This window comes from Lepisma saccharinum, chromosome 1, assembly GCF_977018435.1.
Source record: "Lepisma saccharinum chromosome 1, izLepSacc3.1, whole genome shotgun sequence".
Classification (NCBI taxonomy): domain Eukaryota; kingdom Metazoa; phylum Arthropoda; class Insecta; order Zygentoma; family Lepismatidae; genus Lepisma; species Lepisma saccharinum.
In genome coordinates, this window is record NC_139229.1 from 97,963,926 (window position 1) to 97,984,149 (window position 20,224).

The 20,224-nt window shown below is 38.5% G+C and overlaps 1 protein-coding gene across 2 annotated transcripts in view; it reads right to left on the reverse strand.

Annotated features, from left to right (window-relative positions):
• The window catches only part of flr (actin-interacting protein 1 flr), a 49,778-nt gene extending 48,902 nt beyond the window's left edge, over window positions 1-876 (reverse strand). For both annotated transcript variants that reach the window (XM_083134951.1, XM_083134944.1), the window contains exon 1: window positions 719-876. In XM_083134951.1, coding sequence (XP_082991077.1) covers window positions 719-734 — 16 coding nt within the window. In that variant the 5' untranslated portion in view covers window positions 735-876. The remainder of the gene's footprint in view (window positions 1-718) is intronic.
• Between the last annotated feature and the right edge of the window lie 19,348 nt (window positions 877-20,224).

Genomic DNA, 20,224 nt, shown 5'->3' on the forward strand with positions numbered 1-20,224 from the left:
AGTGTAAAAAGATGAGGCGAGTTTGGTGCACTGTAATTCAATTACTTTTACTCGTTTTGTGTTAATCTTGCACAATTGCGTAAATTAACTGTATAGAATGTAAACACAGAAGTTTGTCCGAGAATTAGCATGCATGTTCTCTGTATCGGCCATGCCCAATTTTATCCATTACACCTGAGATGCTGACTTCATAATGTTAATTATTTAAGGAAACAAAATTAAAGGAATTTTGGCCCGAAGCCAATAAATTGAATAATACTATATCCAATTGTAATATCACTAATTTCATACACGACTTTCTAAGTGTCGTTAATTCGAATCCAAAAAGTCATCAAATTCTGCAATTTCGGCACAAAAAATCGCAATTGTAGATCTTTTCAGATGATCTGACATTCGTGACAACTTTGATGGAAGCACATGCCAGTTTCCGGTTGCCGATGCAATCAACCCAACCAGTTATTTTAATATGTAGTTCAATGTAGATATGAAACCACACCTAGAGAAGTTATGTTTGTAGAATATATATTTCTCAATTGGCTGTGAAAAAATTTCAGTCACATGCTATTACATGTTCGATTTGCATGAATAAGATAGGTTCTTGAACCTTAATTGCTCAAGTTACCGGCACTTGCATTTTCACTTACAAATTGTTTTTAAACAACTGATAATTTTCTGTAGTCGTTACAAATTAGACAGAAATTCCATCATGCATACTTACTACTAGAATACGACATTGTTAGGATATTATTTCAATACACAATTCTTTTTTTCACTATCAAAAATTCACTGTCGGTAGTTCAACGCCCACTCCACATTCACTGGAGGAAACCTCCTATACATACGCTGAACCTCCTTCCCTTATTTGGAAAACGAGTAGAATTTCGCTCTCACTAGATGGGACTAGTGTACGCACAGAAAGAACGATATCCTGGCTCGCAACTTGAATATGAATGTAAACAGTGCGTAACGCTGCCTTGGGGCAAACCATAAACTAGATTCTGAGTTAACTTTCATATTTGCATGTTGGCGCCATGTAAATCTACAAATGTTTATGTTCGATCACGTTATAAAATATAGAGTACATTTCACATTAATATTTAACGTCCAAGGATAAGTTTTGGTGTAAATTATTTGTTTATTAAGTTGCGAAAATTTGAAGAGCGCCGCTAGAAATTTTGTTGTTAAAATATTATTCAGTTGTTGGCATATGTACTATAGCGTTTGTTGTATATTTTACATTACGAGCATTCCTCTTTTCTTTCTATTTCGATTATTTTACGTCTCTCTTTGTTTAACCCATTTGAGCCCGATCTTTTTTATTTTTGGGTTAAATTTTGAACATGATGTACATATATAAAAAAACATAGAAGATTTCTTCATCATTACTTTCACACAGCGTCAAGAACATTAGTGGAAACAACGATGCAGATTACAACGATTGCCTACAAGGTGCGAAATCACTGTAGATTGGTGGGGGGGAGAGGAGCAGAAAGACAGACACAAACACACACACACAATATATATATATATATATATATATATATATATAATGTCATTAAATATATGTCAATTATTAAATAATGAAATTATATTATAAAATATACAATATATTAAGTCGACTGTCTTTCATTCAAAATGCTATTGCAAATTAAAGATTTTAATGTACTACTGATGCTAAGAACAATGATTTGCGGAAGGTAGGTGCGGCAAAAATTAAGAGACATTAAGAACATAATAGTTTCCTGTATAAAATTCACATATAAATGCTATTACGTCTTTTATTAATATATTTATATACTTCGTGGTTGCTAACGAAAGGCGATGAGAAATGGAGAAGAAATAACAAGTCGGTCTAATTTTTGTGTTCTGCGGGATTGCTGGGTTCAGTGTCCTAAGAGATGTTGTCAGTTCCTTTTGTATGTTTTCGATATTATTCCAGTCAAGTATATTCGAATCCCAAACTAATTGTTTATGTTTGTTGTTAAAACGAAAACTCTCCCCCCCCTCCCGCGAGATTAGGATGCGAGGCTCTCATCCACAAAGTTTTTGCGTAAATGTTTCACGTGAGAAACACGACAAATAATGTTCAATTTTTTTGGGCCCCCTTAGGTTTAGGGCCCCGACCGCATGTATGTTACGCGTCTGATTTGACGTATTCTTTCTAATTATAACGTTAAACTAGAATTTAAAGCCAGATAAAAAGATAATGTTTTTAATAAAATAAATTACTGCCTTGGTCAGCATATTTTTTTTTCATAATCATGGAAACAAGGCTTAATGGTGTTAGAATGTTTTAATTTTATTGCCCGCAAAAAAATAACCTTTTCCATACTGTATATTTTTCTCACTTCTATTTATAATCGTGCGGAAACGAACTAGTGGGCTTAAATGGGTTTTAAAATTACAACTACGAGGATGAACTTTTGAAATGATTGGCGAGATAAACACAAATGCTATATCAATGACTGAGTGCTCGAACTTGGGACTCCTGGCTTCATAGTGCGTTACAATGACTGAACACTTCGCCATAGAAATCGGCGAAATATCCCTTCTGTTCTGAGCAGGGACGTCGTTAGGGAGGGGCACGGGGGGGCACTGGCACCCCGAAACGTTCACGTGGCCCCGGCAAACTGTTCTACATTTGCTGAAAATTTTACATTCATCACAAATATTGAGACTTTTTGTGATTTTTCTTCATTTAGCCTCCACCAGGGTTCTCAAAGGTTCAGGAACCCATAAATTCTAATGGGTTTTATTGGGTTCCGTTGCAGGAAGCTTTTTTCTCGCACAATATAAATTCGGTCCAAGAAGTGTATTGTTCCATTAAAAAATGTTCCTAGACCGCATTAAAATTCAACCGGAAAAAGGTTTCCTGCACCGTATTTAAATTCAGTCGTAATCAACCTTCCTGCACAGTATTTAAAATCAACCGGAAAAAGAAATCCTACACAGGATTTAAATTCATATGGAAAAAAGGTTCCTGGACCGAATTGAGGCCTAGAACCCATTTACACTATTTGATTTTCTCTCCCGGATGTGAAATGAATTTATTTACAATTCCTGGACCATTAACAACCCTGGGATTGTTAAAGATCAAGGAAAGCATACATTCTAATTTGTTCCATAGGGTTTGTTGGTTGATTTGGGGTTTTAAGTCCACTTTATGCACAGTAAGACTAATCGGGACTGGACCTACAGTAAAAAGTGGGATCCGAACCACTATGTGCCTCCACCGTGTATCGAACCCGGGACCCCTTGATTACAAGGCAACGACGCCATCGGGGAGGCCCTGTTCTATAGGGTCCCGTAACAGGACCGGAACCTTTTTTCTCACATAACTTAAATTCGTACCAAGTTGCGAATTGTTTCATTTCAATACGGAACTTCGACCCTATTTACACTGATCCGGAAAACAATGTTCGTTGACCGTATTTAAATTCATCAGGAAGTAAAGGTCCTGGACCGAATTTAAATTCATCTGGAAAAAATATTCCTGGACCGAATTGAAAACTTTACAGATGAAAAGGTTCCTTACGGTCCAGAACCCATTTACGCTTGCTGATTTTCTCTCCTGAACGGGAATTGAATTTATTTAAAATTCTTGGATCTTTAGCAACCCTGGCCCAACAAATACAGACGCTGTGGCTGCTTCTTAGGCGGAAAAGTTGGCTACACATACAAATATAATCAATCCGAAGTTACAAGGGTCGTTCAAGGTTGACCAAGACTTATTTATAGACAGGAAATATACATACAAATGCATAGAAGCACCAAACTATGTCAGTTTTTCAAAGTCTTCCCCTGAACATCCAGACACCGTTTCCGTCGTTCTGGAAGTTCCTTGATGCCTATGGCGTAGAAAGAAATAGGTTGGTGTCGTAACCACTGCAGGACAGCGTTCTTGAGTTCCTCATCTGTCTGGAAGCGCGTCCCGCCCAAATGCTTTTTAAGAGCCCCAAACAAGTGGAAATCATTGGGGGCTACATCTGGGCTGTAAGGACTGTGGGGTAAAACCTCCCAGTGCAACTTGGCCAGTGTTGTTTGAGTCAAATGGGTCGTGTGTGCCCTGGCATTGTCATGGAGAAGAATGACATGTTTCGACAACATTCCAGGTCTTTTCTTCCGAACGGCCCCACGTACAGCACCGTGAAGCAGTGTTGAGTAATACTGGGTATTAATTGTGGCACCCTTCTCCAAAAAATCCACATGGATAACTTGCTGAACACCGATATTCACCGGAGTGACTGTAGTTAGGCGAACGTGTCCGTGCGGTTCATTTCCTACCAACTCCCGCCCTTCACTGACACCATTCGTACACTCTTGCCCGTGACAGTGTTTGTTCACCATACTGTGCTTGCAATCTACGCCAAATTTCAGCAGGTTTCACCTTCTACTTCACGAGAAATTTCATTATACACCGCGATTCCACAGCAACAGATACACTACATGCCGCCATCTTTGTTTACACTACTGCGCATGCGCCAAATGCGTCCCAAGGGATCATGGTGACTCGTAAGGAATCATGGTCTGTCCTGCCGAAGTAATGCAGCGCTACATTGATTAATTAATATTTTACGCATGAAAGTCTTACTTACATAATAATATCATGAAATATGGAGAGCCAAATTACTTATCAAGCATTTTCTGTTATTTGCCTATCCTAGTGGGAGCGAAAATCTTTTGCCCTTGGAGGTGAACTCTGTACCTGCAAATTCAAGACGACATTTTCTAATTTTCATTTCAATTTGGGCTGACAACTCCGTGCTGGAACCTGTCGTACCAAAGACGAGAGCGCAATAGTTTTAGCGCGCAGGAATTTTGTTATTTCTATTGCCATCATATAATCAGTTTCGCACGCACAAAGAAGATTAATTTTAAGAAATTAGATGTGTGCATAAAATTTCATTCTCCAATGTGTACAGTACGACGCCACAAAAGACTCGGGCATGTCCCATGGGATAGTGATTAACGGTGTCGCCTTGCACTAAAGGGCGCCGGATTCGATTCTGGTATAAACAATATACAGGGGATGCCTATCTTGAACGCATTACACAAACATTTCATTTTCGCACCGTTTTCATACTTGTACACTTGATTTCAACACCCTTTTATATGTAAACCCACGGAAGAGGTTTTTGTCTACTTCTCAATTTACAAATCTCAAATCTGACATAAGAGAAAATACATGGATTTTTAAAGACTGTCTAGATGCCATTAAGTTAATGCGTTAATTGTGCATTTAGATTCCAGAATAATGGCCGTGGATTTCGCGAGTCTATATTCGTAAATTTTAGGGGGCTACAGGAGAATATAATGTTATATATACGCGTATATGTAGGCTTATATATGATATTATAATAGTTTGTTAGTTTTTAATGGTTTGATAGAAAAAGATCTTAAGTTTTGGGCCCCCCCAAACTGATCAACCTAGCTACGTCCCTGGTTCTGAGTTACTTTGTTAGCGTGTGGAGACAGGGCCGCCGTTAGAGAGAGCCAAGCCCTGTGTGAACTATTCCTGTGAGCAATGGCGGCGCAAGAATTAATCATTTATGAGTGCGGTGTTGAAAATAAAGAAAACCTGAGTCATGTCTTCATAAATACATTAGACGCTAATAAACTTTTAATGGCTTATTTGAAAATATGCCAAGGAGATTGTGACTTGCTTCATTTTTGCTTGCTTTGACAACAACCACATGAAAGTAAATGCTGTATCTATTTCAGATTAGGGTCAAATTACTTGCCTGTTCTGCGTAGTACATCTCCTATGTGCAAAATCTTCATGTTACTTGCCTGTTGTATACAATTATAGCGGCCTCACTTGTCACTTCAAGACCTAATATAGCCTACTGCTGCGCTCAGTATGACATGGTTAAATAAGTCGTAACGTAAGTTAACACTGCAAGAGTTAGTTGTTTTCGGATGAAAACTGGTTTTCAAAAAAGGGCGCGAAAGAAAATTAAGGGGTGCGCAAGCACCCCTTCGCACCCTCCTGGAGCCGCCCCTGCTTGCGAGGCCTCTATTTTGGAAAAGTGAAAATATAGGTACCTTCCATATCTCATAAAATTCTACATTAAAACTTACATGATAATTAACAATGCGTAATTTTTATGTCATAGACCAGCCGTGTCAAACTCAAATCGTAAGTAGGGCCGCATAACGATAACGTCACAATTCTCCGGGCCGCATATCTGGAACCTCATTCCCTTGAAGTCCAAAACTAAGGGACTTCCCTCGAAGAACGGATTGCAGTGATTATTATTGCAAAATCGATGTATTTTACAAATTATATAGAGAGCCCTCCCCAAGTTCCAAAAATTAGCAACTCGAAGGGGGGGTTCCAAAATACCGGAATTCCACTCATCCCCTTTCACAAACCACCCTGCTTAGAACTAAATGATTACATGTATTTGTAATTGTAATGAAAAATATTTTAATTATACCCCTATATGCCTTCATGGCATGGTGCTATGCACAGGGGAGCACTTTACCTTTTTATATATTTTATTGAAATAAAATAAGATTGAAATATTTTTTTGTAGTCAGTGACACAATTTTACATGTTTGTTTCAAATATAAATTTATTAATTTTTAAAAATGAACCGTCTATGGACAAGTCTAGTATCGTTTCCCCGATATTTGACACTTTTTTTTAGAAACTAGCTACTCATTGTTCGCATTATCTTTTGTGAGCATGAAACTCTTAATACAGACAACAAATGTTTGTCATTCATTATTGATTCTTGGCCTATTTTATTAATCTTAATAATGGAGAACAGCTGGTCACAAATGTAAGTGCTGTCAAAAATCGCTAAAATTTCAGCAACAAAATGGCTTACTCGAGGATACTACTGTGGGATATTTTTGAAAATTTTGGAACACCCACCTCGTAATAGTTCTCTTTCAATATTGAGTCGCATTGTATTTCAATAAGTTCCATTTGAAGGTCGGGATTTGTGTACGCAGCATCGAAACAAAAGGGAGCAGTGAACAAGGAAGACATTTTGAAGTCTTGAAATCTGTTTTCAAATTCATCAAGTAGTATTTTTACTTTGGACGAGTATTGGCTTAAATCAGGTTCAATCCTGACAAGTTGGAAAATTACTTACATCAGTAGCGGCTCGTGCCTAAAATAACAGGTGAAGAAGTATATTTATAGGCAATGAAAACAAATAGTAAGTGCCAGTGCCCCCCCCCCCCATTTAAAACGTCTTTTTTGTCTTCATCCGTCCATCTGGAAAATGGTGTCTGCAACAAATTACACACTAAGTCATTTACTGGGTTCATTGTAGAAACCACAGCTCAACACATGAACACAACACACGATAGGAAACGCGAAACACACACGCGGAACAAGATCTCGCGAGAACGCGAAGATTTTGCCACAAGCACTGGATGCGATGTTTTCTCCGACGAGAGAACTGATTCACGTAGAGGGCGACACCATGTTCAAGGCCAACGCTAGGTGACGTCACCGTTGCCATGACAACCGGCTAAGTCTTCCGCACCCTGGCGAGGTTTGCTCTTCGACGAACTCACGTGCGTAGCGCAGAGCGGCGTAATTTGAGTATTATCGCGTACGTTCTGCTGAGAAATAGTTTAATTTAACAAGCAAATGAAAAATGACAATATTAATTTGAAAATTAGGTGAAAACATCTGCACTTGTTGCACTTGGCCAGCCGCCACTGACTTACATGTATAAATTATATATATATATATATATATATATATATATATATATATATGACTAACTTAGATAAAGATAGACTGCACTCTTGTAAAATTGCCCCCACTTACTTAAAATAACTTTTTCTGTTGTTGTGTCACGGAAAGATATAGGCGCACCGAAGAATTTTCTATTGGTGAGGGGTTCAATCAAATGCAGTGACGTGCACTGAGGAGTAGCTAGTCTAGCAGAGATAGATCAATCAATCTCACATCTCGAATTATATTCAAATCACAATATTTATTGTCTTGTTAAAGCCACCACAGCTCATACGCAACACTTTCTTTTCCACGCTCTTCTCGTCCATCGGTGTTCTCCGTGGGCAAAGCTGGCATGATACCCTAGCTCGCTCTTCTTCCGCCTGACCAGTTTCCAGGTAGAAACGGCCGGCCCAAGGAAAAGGAAGAATTCTACCTCTACCTTTCTTGTCCCCTCGCCCCCCGCTGCAATGGTTGAAAGCCCAGGCTTTCAGGTCCTCCAGTCTATCTCCTATAGGGCAGATAGGGGATTGGTTTCTCATATTTTTTTTGTAAATCCTCTAAGGAACACAGGGTAAAATTTTCTGCAGTACTTATATTCTCTGTATTTACACAACCTTTTACACGTTGTACAATATGTGTGTATGTATGTATGGGAACGTGTTATGTGCAGACAATAATGTTATGCTTTCTTTCTTTTTTTCTTTTTCAAATATGGAATATATAGTGATTAAATTACAAATATGTGCTCAGGCTCTCTCTGACTCTCGTTTTAGTAGTGTTTTATTTAAATATACTACTCTTGGTCTCTAACAGTCATAAATACGGATGTATTTATTTGGGCAAGAGAACGCGTGTTCATATTGTTGTTGGTTTGGTTTATTTTACTTCGCGTTTCTGCCACATTTGGTTATCGCGAAAATGAGGATTGAGTGATGATATGATGAAATTGGTGAAGGGACCTCATATGAACAATCCAGGCCAGGATTCGAACCCGTGATGAGTGCGCATTCTTGTCCTATGTGTTGCAGTGAATAATGAAATAATTTGGAATGAAAAATGTATCGCAGAACTCAAAAAGTCAAATGAATATCATTGAAGAAACTACAAAAAAGTGTGTTGTGTTTTGTTACCTGTCACCAAATCAACCAAGCGTGGGGGAGTGGTTATCACAGCGCGCTACGACACCAGGAGTTCCGGGTTCGAACCCCGACCCGGGCATGGGCGTTCCCTGTGCTTGTCCCTTCATCAATTTCATCGTATCGTCTTCGCAATTAACCAAATGTGACAAAAAAGCGACGCTAAGTAACAAAAATGAAATCAAATCATTGATTGATTGCTCAATTTGGTTTATTTTACTTCGCTTTTCCGCCACCTTTGGTACGACAAAATTGATGAAGGGACACACACAAAGAACACAAATGGTCAATCCGAGATTCGAACCCAGGATCTCTGGCTTAGAGTCAAATCAAACAGTTTTTTTTATTTTCGAATGTGGGTGGGGGTTACGTGTACTTTTTTCTAGTACTCATTCATAATTTTGCAATCTTTTCCTGTTACTGACATTCTTCTTTTTTGTAGGAATACTGGCCCTAAAGGGAGGAGGGGTGTGACCCCCCCCTTGAGCACGCCACTGACTGCTACCCCAAGTGTAGACGTCACCGCACGTCACTGATCAAATGAGAACTATGAAGAAGATAAAAGTGTGGTTCTTATTCTCAAGCATGAATTGAAAGTCGTAAAGAAGAGTGCAACAATTGATAATTGCTGCTGTGCCGTTCTATAGTGTTTCCTCTTATTTGAAAATGATACAAGGATGATAAATTTTTCATTGTAAAATTTGTGGGGAAAAATTGTTCTTTTATAACATGATGTCCCAAGGGTGGTGTCTGACCCCCATAACCCCCCTTTCGGCGCGCCCACGAGGAGAGGAATCACGTCAAGCAGTTCCTCTGTCACATTCATCCACATGAATGATAATACCTGAGCTACTCCCATACTTTCATCTATTGCGAATGAAAATGCAACAAAACCACCAATTTTCGCTTTCAGTTCGCTTACCACCTGCTAAGTCATAATTTCTCTCCACTTTTGGCTAATCGCAACAATGACGATGAGTAATGATGTGATGCAATTGATGAAGGGACACAAATAACACCCATGCTAAATCGGGAGTCGAACATGGGACCCGTCGAGCTAACCTCTCTGTGCCACGGAAGTCGGCAACTGTATTTCGTGATAAAGAAATGTTTCTGAATGCATTAACATTATCATGGCACAAAATTTATACTATTCATTGTTCACTTAACAAAAATAGGCAATCTCCAATTTCACTTGAAAAATATACATTCCTCTTTTATAGTCCTTTTCTACTTCCACAAGGCTTAGTCTATAGTACATCTCCTGTGTGTGCCAAACAGTAAGCGACAGGGTTTCCGGAAACTGACTTTTCTTCAAAGCAAACCATTCACAATGAAGAAACAACTCACTGGCTGGCGACAGAAAGTAAGCATGTTCCCCTCCCCTAACCAGTAAATACTTAAGGACTAGCCTGCAGTGGCGTAGCGTTGGCATTTCGGGTGGGATCGCCAAGTCCGAAGGAAGGGCAATATTAAGCAGTTAGATACTAATGAAATAATAATAATAATAAATAATAGTTTTGCGGGTTAAGTGGTATAACAGCCACAGACTGAACTTCTATCACGAGGACTTCACCAACTTATTTGACAGAAACTGTGTTGATCTCTTAGTTTTTAATGCACATCGCTGTTTGTGCGACAAATTATACAATGCTGTGGCCATTAAGAAGTGGTATATTTGAGTTTGGTAAAGTTATGTCAGTCAATATTGCGTATTGTAGCATCACACAGCACGAGCGAGAAACGAGTAGGAATTCTGCTTCTGTCGTCTGCGTCCTAGGAAGGGTCACATGAGCCCTAGAACCAATCACGTAGCTCTCTGCTCCTTACGCCGGCGTTCAAGAGAGCATTGTGCGCGTGCTGTAGAGATCCAAGCTTTCCCTCCAGAAAGGCAGCAAGGAATATAGAGTCCTTTACGCCAAACCTGCCCGGCGTCCGGCCAGGAAAGGCATTGAAAAAATGCTAGAAGATTGTTGTTAGAGTGCGCGTCAAATCTCCTGCATATGGCCTTGAACGGCTGAACAGCACCAGCGAATCACAGATGTGCGGCGTTGCCGTGCTCTCCTTGACAATGCGTTTCGCTCAACCACGCTGTCTCTTTTCCGTGTGAGATTACGACATGGCACCGCTGCAGTGCACTGCTATTGGCTATCGTCATATGCAGGAGATTTGACGCGTACTCTAGTGGAGCCAGAGCGTATAGAAGAGAAAGTGTGTGCACTTCGTTTTCTTCCCGTAAGCCAAGTGAATAGAGCGGTGCCCTGGCGAAACACTGGCAGCACCTTCGCTTGCGAGCGTCTTCTGCTTGCAATGCGGCCGCGCTTTACGTAGAGCGTTGTGTTTTGTTGTGCTAGAATAACATTGTGTACTTTTATTAATGACAACGTTGTTACGTTATTGAGTTTAGTGTCGTTAGATTTGTGATTGATCCGTTGTGACTAGTTTGTGTTGTGTTCAACGCATTATTATTGTGTTTGAGACAGCAGCGAGCGAAAACTACAAGATGCCTACGTGTTTTGTACCCGGGTGGAGATCTGGATATGACCGCTGTTCTTCAGGCAGTAGACATTTTTTAGGCCACCTAAAGACAGTAATGGTCTCTCAAAATGGGAGACTGCCATCCCTAGAAAAGATAAAAAACTAAGTCATAATTGCTATGTGTGTGATATTCATTTTCCACTGACCTTTTAGTGAAAGTGGATTCGTTCATAGTGGATGGCGATACAGTAGAAATTCCACGACAAAGGTGGAAATTAAAACCAGAAGCAGTTCCTCATATATTTCCTAATCTGCCCAAATACCTCTCTAAGACAGTTAAGAAGCGAAAATCTCCCATGAAAAGGCAATTCTTGCTGAGAGATGATAATAAAGTAAGTACTCGTCGCAATGTATCATTAAGCTTATCAGTAGAGGATGATTTGCTTCACACTGCGGATGCTAGCAATACAATAGCATTGCTAAAGAAAAAACTTAAGAATCAGAAACGCAATTTAATTAGAACGCAGAATAAACTAAAGGTCGCACAGGCTAAAATAAATCTGCTTGAAAAAGGCGTTAAAGATGCTAAATTAAAGACAACGGTCATACAGTCAAAACAGTTCGCGTCTCTTAGAAAAAATCAAAAAATTGTAATTGATACAATCTTAAAGAAATGGCAACTGAAAAGTAAGACAGGAATGAGATACAGTTCTGAGTTTATACTGGATTCTCTTCTATCAAAAATTAAGTCCCCCAAGGGGTATAGACACTGTTTGCATCACGATTTGCTACCTTTGCCTTCTGAAGCTCACTTGAGAAAATTGGTGAAGGGTCTTAAATGTCCTTACGGCATAAATTCCCATGCCATCGACGCTGTAACACATTTTTTTAGTGAAAAGAATGAGAATGAGCGTAGCGGAATGCTGATTTTTGATGAAGTTAAACTTAGGGAAGCAATTCAGTTTAACTCGAATTCCTTAAAAATAGACGGCTTTGTTGATTTGGGAAATCTTACTCCAGACGAAAGCAAGAATCAATTAGCAAATCATGCTCTAGTTTTTATGTTTGTTCCTTTTCTGTATAATTGGATTCAACCCAGAGCAGTATATGCTAGCAGGAATGCCACCCCTGGTGACATTCTCACAAAAATACTTATCCAGGTAATCATACATTTGGAAAAAGCAGGGGGCCAATCTAACAAAAAGTTATGGAAATGCTTAGGAATTTCCGGAAAAAGAAACAATCTTAAGTGCTCTATATCCAATCCAGCTGACTCTAGTAGAAAGCTTTGGGCATTTTCAGACGCACCACATATATTTAAATGCATAAGGAATAACTTCCATGATAAAGTGCAGGTGTACTATAATGGTGATATTGTTGATTATTCATTTTACAGAAAAGTGTATGAACATGATTCATCTACTGAACTTTCCGGTATGAAAGCTTGCTACAAAGTGACCTCTGCTCATTTGGATCCTAATTCATTCCAACGAATGAATGTAAGACTCGCAATGCAGCTGTTCAGCAGATCTGTGGCTAATGGAATAAAATTTTATCGGAGTATTAATGCAGAGGGGTTAGAAGGCAGTGAAACAACGGAAAATTTCACAAGGGACCTAAACTGCCTGGTTGACACATTAAATTCATTCACTGCTGCACAGGCACTATATAAAGGATCAGAAGCACATACAACTTTAATAAAATGGAATGTTGTCTTGAGAGATAATCGAAATTCCTTTGCTTCAGAAAAAACTCTAGAGTCCTTAAGAGTGGCTATAGAAAGTACTTTAGAAGTGTCCGAATATTTGTGGAAGAACAATTACAAGTACGTTTTGACAGGAAAATTTAATCAAGATCCCCTAGAACGCCATTTTGGTATATTGCGGTCGTTCACTTGTGATGATCATCCCTCCACTGTGGATTTTCTGCACTTACATATGCTGCAATCAATTTACGTACCAGCAAAACTTGCTTTATTTTCGGGCGGAAACTGTGAATACAGGACTGAATCTCCTCCGACGTCTTTTGTTAATCAAATGCGAACTCTGGCAAGAGCAACCGAAAATAAAAATATTTCGGTGAAGAAGGAAGCTGAAAATAAAATAAGGGAAAAAATTTCCATTGTTGAAGACGAAATTCAAATACCGGACTGGTGAAACAACATACCGAACTTAAATGAACAAAGTGTTGGTAAAGAATACTTGGTGTATCATTTGGCAGGATATTTCCAAAGTGACGGATTGTAAACTGTGTACAACTTTTCTGCACGGGGAACCAACTAATGTACCTGCCTCACTTACGTTAATCCAAGACTATGGTTCGGGCGACGGCTGTAAATACCTTACCTATGCATCGAAAAGTGTTTATGATGTGCTGTTACGAGTGGAAGAATTTGTTGCAGAAAAAATATCATGTGCTAATAGTTTATAGGGTGATATATTTTTTGAGTGTTTGGACAATTTAAATATAATTGCTGTAAAAACTTCGCAATTAGGACGCTGTGAAGATCATGTGCTGCGTACGCTACCTAAACTCGTATTTCACTATCTGAAATGTCGATTTTTCTTCCGCACCAAGGAGATAAGAAAGAAATTAAGTGCCTCGAAGACAGCAAAATCATATCGGAAATTCTCCAAACTATCCAGCTGCTGAGCTTTTCTCCAAACGTAAGTAACATGCATTTTTGTTTCTTATGTAGTTAGTTATGTAAGCAACGCGAGCATCTTCCGCGCCCCCTCGAACGTCACCACTGCCATCTAGGCGGTGGACCACGGCAACTCAGGGAGTGCGCACACTATCTCTTCTATACGCTCTGGTGGAGCGTTGCAAGCGGATCGCGAAAAAGAGCTATTATAATGTAATGAAGGTCAAACATATATGAAATTAGTCAAGTTTTGCATTATATTTACAGCATTTACGCTTTTTTGAAATTTTAAATCAGGGAACGCCGGGCGTATGGGCGTACTATAACGCTACGCCACTGCTAACCTGTCAATCAGTTTGCTAAACATTAACTTCCCCATAATGAATGCAAGAATAGCTGGTGAAGTTCGAATGAGTTGAGGATTGTTTTATGAAATAAGGAAAAGTGGACTGACAAATCGTCCTGTACGTACGGCCAAGCCGGGCCGCTTCAAGGAACACTGCGGGCCGCAAGTTTGACATGGCTGGTGGAAGATAAAGGCACTGGTGGGAGATAAAGGCATTCCGATGAACACGTGTTGTGAAAGTCTCGGAAAGCAAGCATTTCCGGACCTATGTTTATATAAACTATTTTCATTGTTTTCATATGAGGAACATATTTCTGAAGTTGCGCCGCTTACTTTTGGAACACCCTGTACTGTATTCCCAATGCCGAAGTTCAGGCTAACCAATCTTCCTCCACACTCGAGTGACTATTTTCCAACCAATGAGATGTAACTTGACAATTCCTTGCCCTAAAAAAATTTACAAAAGTGATAGACTGCTTGAGGAAGTTTCCTAAAACTTCACAGAATCAAATCACAGAATATACCAGATTCTTATTTTTATGTGATTTATTGGCCCACCCACCCTACCCAATCATGGCTCTCTAGGCCTCAAAGAAACACAATGGCACCAACTGTGGGTGCAACGCACCCCAAAGATACCTCAACACAAAGTTGGGTACCTCAACACAAAGTTTATATGTTTTTAAGGTGTTGAACCCAAAAAGTTATTGGGATTGGTACCACTGTGTGTGTGCATATACATGTACATACATAGTTGCATATTAATACATATAGCGTTAAGCTATATGTACCTACATGTACATACACACAGAGTGTTACTATCGATTATTGCTGGACTCCAGCCCTTCCCCCCCTGCCAACCATCCCCCATGTTCTTAACCATTACAAGAATTTCAAATTCCATATACAGTCTCGGACACTTCGTGACAATTTCATTGACTTTCAATGAGATCATTACAGGAGTGTCCGCGACTGTACGTACGAGCAATAGCCCTACCCTCCCCACCCTTGTAACACTCCCCACCACAAACCCACCCAAGAGCGTTAGTTAGACAAATTTGAAGCCAAATTCAAGTTGAATTAACCAGAATTGGATGGCAATACTGACTTAAAATCTGGGTGAGAATTTAACATGGATTTGAAAGCTCAGTTTCACGATATCGCAAAATAGCTCATTAACTAGATATAAATCTTGGAAGTAACGTGATTGTAATGACAGTAACGCGCCATTTCATTGTACATTTCTTTGTTAATTTACTGGGTTTTATGAAATGTAAACAACGTCTGCTTCATTATGCTAACAATTCTACACTTGAGAAATACAAACTATCGCAAAAAAAACTTTGTAAAAAAGCAAGATTACTGTCCTCATGCACTAAGAAAATATGCAAAAATTTTACATTACTATATTTGTGTAATGCTTAACCCGGTACTAACCTGATATTCCCCGGACAGATTTCTTCATTTTTCCAGAAGAAACTACTTACGGTAATAAGTTCCTGTAGCATTGTCTAACATCTGGAAGGTGTTTTGTGTGATGTGGGAATGTTTCATAGCGGAAATTCATGTTCTATGTTGAAAATTAATTCCCCGACGGACAATAGTCTTTGGCGCGTACACCTTCGTATATCATCACGCGTCGTGATTGTGTTTTGTTCATGTTCATTGGGTATCCAGTGTTTCGAACTGTCTGTGTTTGCAACGAAAGTTAGAAACATGACGTGTCGTGGATGCGTGGTGAGAACAATGATTTTAAAAAATGTCTTGTTTCGGTATGTGCCAATACAACACTAGTCTTTACTGTTCAGAGGTATGCCGTGAATGGACAACTACCATTTTGAATATTTTGTATTTATATTATTTTTTCTTCAGACATATAAACAAACCGTTGACAAGCAACAACTTAAAAATAATGTATCAACAGTCACACATGAGTTCAATTATTGCCAAACAATAACGAAACATTACTGTAGTTACACTAACTTCTTAATTTCAATTGTTATAAATTGTCAGTGTTTCTGAATGAATTCTATGGTCAAGTGAAATTTCAACTTGCAAAATTTGATTTCTGCTTTAGTGTTTAGAGAATTGTTGGTTCAGTTTTGATTGATTCATTAATTTGGATTATTTTACCTCGCTTTTCTGCCACTTTTGGCTAATGAAGGGATACTCGCAAAGAACATCCATGCTCAGGCTGGGACCCTTGGCGTGCTAGCACCCTGGTTCAATTTTTTTCAATTTTTATAATTTGTGTGAGCATATCTGACAAATTGGATGTCCATCGAGCGTTATGTATTTTGAAAGTCTAAAAACATTGGAATTAATCTCATAAATATTCGGAAAAAACATGGGGCGGGGGCATAAATTGTAACAACATGCATCTCCATGTGCATTCAGAGACCAGCATTCGTTAATTTGATTGTGGATAAAGGTTTTTATGATATTTGACACTAAATAGATATATTTCAGGTAACGCCTTCATGGCGTGGTGCAAAGCACAGGGGAGCACTTTACCTTTACTTTTTCTTATTTCAGATAACGTTAGTAATCCATCAGAATGCGCGAAATAAAATAAGTTAACTCGAAAAGCAGAATATTGGAAGCTAGTCAGAACTTAATGCTTTCATATTATATAACTGGGCCCTTAACCCTCCGTTGCTCGCGCGGCGTCTACGAGACGCCAGAGAGTCGATCAGTAACGATAACTTCTGAAATGAATTAGCTTGGGTATTCCCCGGCCCGGTACCTTTCTGGTATGAGCAAATGATTATTCACAACGAGCTACGACAGTTCAAGTTTGTGCGGTGAGAAGTTATTAGTGATATTGTCTGCACCGAGTCTCTCAGACGCCACGCGAGTATTCGTGTTACAAAATCGTGCATACAACATCTATTATAAAACACGGGTTCATTTGTACCCAAAACAAAGAATGTGTTTTATCCAACTAAAAATGAAAGTTTTTGTTGTGTATTGCTCGCTTTATATTTTTTATTAAAGTTGTAGGTTTTGTATTTTTTTATTAAGTATATTGGTTTGAAAAACAATTCTGTTCACGTTTCGATTCATCTGAACCACAATAATCCTCAAAAAAACATGTTTTCAACGCAAGTCATCGCGTGAGTTTGTCAGACGCCACGCGAGCATCAGTGTTAAGAAAATTCGCGCGAGCAAGGGAGGGTTAAAGAAGTTTTTCAAATTCCAAAAAATATAAAGTTTGTGATAGGTTTATATTACACTCTCAAGAAGAAGAAAACAACTTGCACGTTGTCAGGGTATATTCTGTTTTTTTGATTGGTAAGATGTCGGTAATGTGAATGAAGGCGAATGCACGGATTGTGTAAAATATTGTTTTGTGGTTAATAAAACCAAATGCTTAAATAACGAAGCCGAAATCATTGTACATGGATCATCGCTTATTTTTGAACGCTCATCATTTATGGCGCAGATGGTAGGATGGATAGAAGAATGATAGTTTGAGCAAGGATATTTAAGTTTTGAACCAGCTATGGAAGTGTGGATTACACTAACCTCATCACGTGAAAGGAATTTATTGTTTCGGAATCTTGGTTCAGCGGACAGAACTGTCAGGATTTGACACAATTTATTTGGATATGCGACAAGGTTTATGAATTAGATCATTGCTTCATCACTACAGAAAAAAATCGACCGAAAAATGGGTTGGAAGACAGGATTTGTCACAAAGTCCATCGCGGGTTATGTCTGAGAATTTGTCCTGGAAATTTCGAAGAAGGTTATTAATCGAAATATTCGGTGAGATGTCAGTGTTGTGAAAAAATCTTGCTCAACTTAGTCCTTATTAACAACACAACATTATCTATTTGTTCAATTCGTTACAAGTATTGGCAAATCTACTCTGAAATGTGCAAGGGCAAAACTTATTAGGTTGGACATTATTTGTGATTTTTTTTTACTCTTTGTTGTGTTCTGTGATTAGAGTGCATTAACTAACGGAAAAAATGGAAGTACATAAACTGCTTCATCAAACTATTATTACATCGTTATTAGGTCGAATATTGTTTGCTTTCAATTGATAAAGAAGAATGGCATTAACAGCTTACTGCCAATCCAGAATAATGTCACAATTATACATGTACAGTGGGATCCATGAGTATTACCGTGCAAATTGTCCATGACTATTTTCATTAACTTTTTTCTTACATTCTGTGTGTTTTTAAGCGATGGATTTTTATGTATGCTGGTGTAGAAGTTATCAACATCTTGTTTTAAGTTTTCTTTGAATTCTTGAAGCTCTTATCGGGTCAAATAAAGTGCACGAACATGGTGATGGACAATTTGCACGATAATACTCATGAATCCCACTGTACCGAAATCGAAGTGATACTCATCAGAATGGTGCTCATTAGACCAGAGTATAATATTTATAAACTACAGAAGCTTGATTATTTTGGTGGACTACCAAAGGAACTTGCTGTAGAAAGTACAGTTCATATATTCTTAACAATGTAACGCGGTTTGCGTATTTTCCAACAATGTAACGCGGTTTGCGTATTATTCAACAATGTAACGCGGTTTGCGTATTATTCAACAATGTAACGCGGTTTGCGTATTAATCAACAATGTAACGCGGTTTGCGTAAATTTTCTCTGGAAACACCAATTGAAGTCTATCGACGGTTAGGTGCATTTTTACATCTAGTGACGGGCATGAAAGAGGATCACTGATATAAGATGACAGACACATCAAGAGAATTGAGGACGAATTTGGATATTAGTTTTGAGTGTGGTACATGAAGTACAATGCAAGAGGAATATAGGAAATCGGCCTGATTATAACATTGGTTTACCGATGATCTTTTTATCGTGTATTTCGTAAGTTTATTTTACATACCTGCATTTTAAATGTTGAAGATTCCCATACAATGCAGTGACAAAGAGAATCTTTTGTATTTAATTTTAAAGTTCAATTTTAATATTTTTTGTACTCTGTGGAGGAATGATAGGTTTATATTACACTCTCAAGAAGAAGAAGACAACTTGCACGTTGTCAGGGTATATTCTGTTTTGTTGATTGGTAAGATGTCGGTAATGTGAATGAAGGCGAATGCACGGATTGTGTAAAATATTGTTTTGTGGTTAATAAAACCAAATGCTTAAATAACGAAGCCGAAATCATTGTACATGGATCATCGCTTATTTTTAAACGCTCATCAGTTTGTAACAAACATTTCCTCCTAACCTGCAAAGATTTTCTTGATGGGTGAAAGTTATAATAATATAAGAATTATTATCAGTTCTTTTCGTCTGGGAAGAAAGGCTCAGGTCAGGTACTCTTAAAGTTGCTTTATATTGATTGATTGAAGTAGGTTATTTTACGTCGCATTTCTTCCACTTTTTGCTAATCGTGACGAAGGGGATGAATGATGATGCAATGAGATGGATGAAAGGACAATAACAACACATATGAGCGACACGACATAATTCCTACAGAGGATTATCCTGGCTGGATGTACAGGCGCCAGAGCCTCGCTAGTCTCGTTAGATACAAAGCAGTTCAGAGTGCGCTACATGGAAGAAATGTCGACATTTGGGAGCCTTCACATAGGGTAAACCCTTAGTTGTTCACGGCCGTAGGCAGGAAAAAGTTTCTGGGGGGGGGGGTTCATTCATAATTGTTCCCATGGGCGTCGCCAGAAATTTGAATAATAGAAATAATAACAATAATTGTACAATAATTATTAAAATTTCATAATAATAAAACAATTTTATTCCATAATAATACTAATAATTATTATTATTATATTATTGTTATATCCTTGAGGGGAGCTTACTCAATCCAGCAGATGAGTAAATATCCAGCACAAGTTTCTTTTTGTTTTTTTACGTTTCATACAGTGTGTACTGAAATGCACAATTATTATACTTCGTCATTAAACT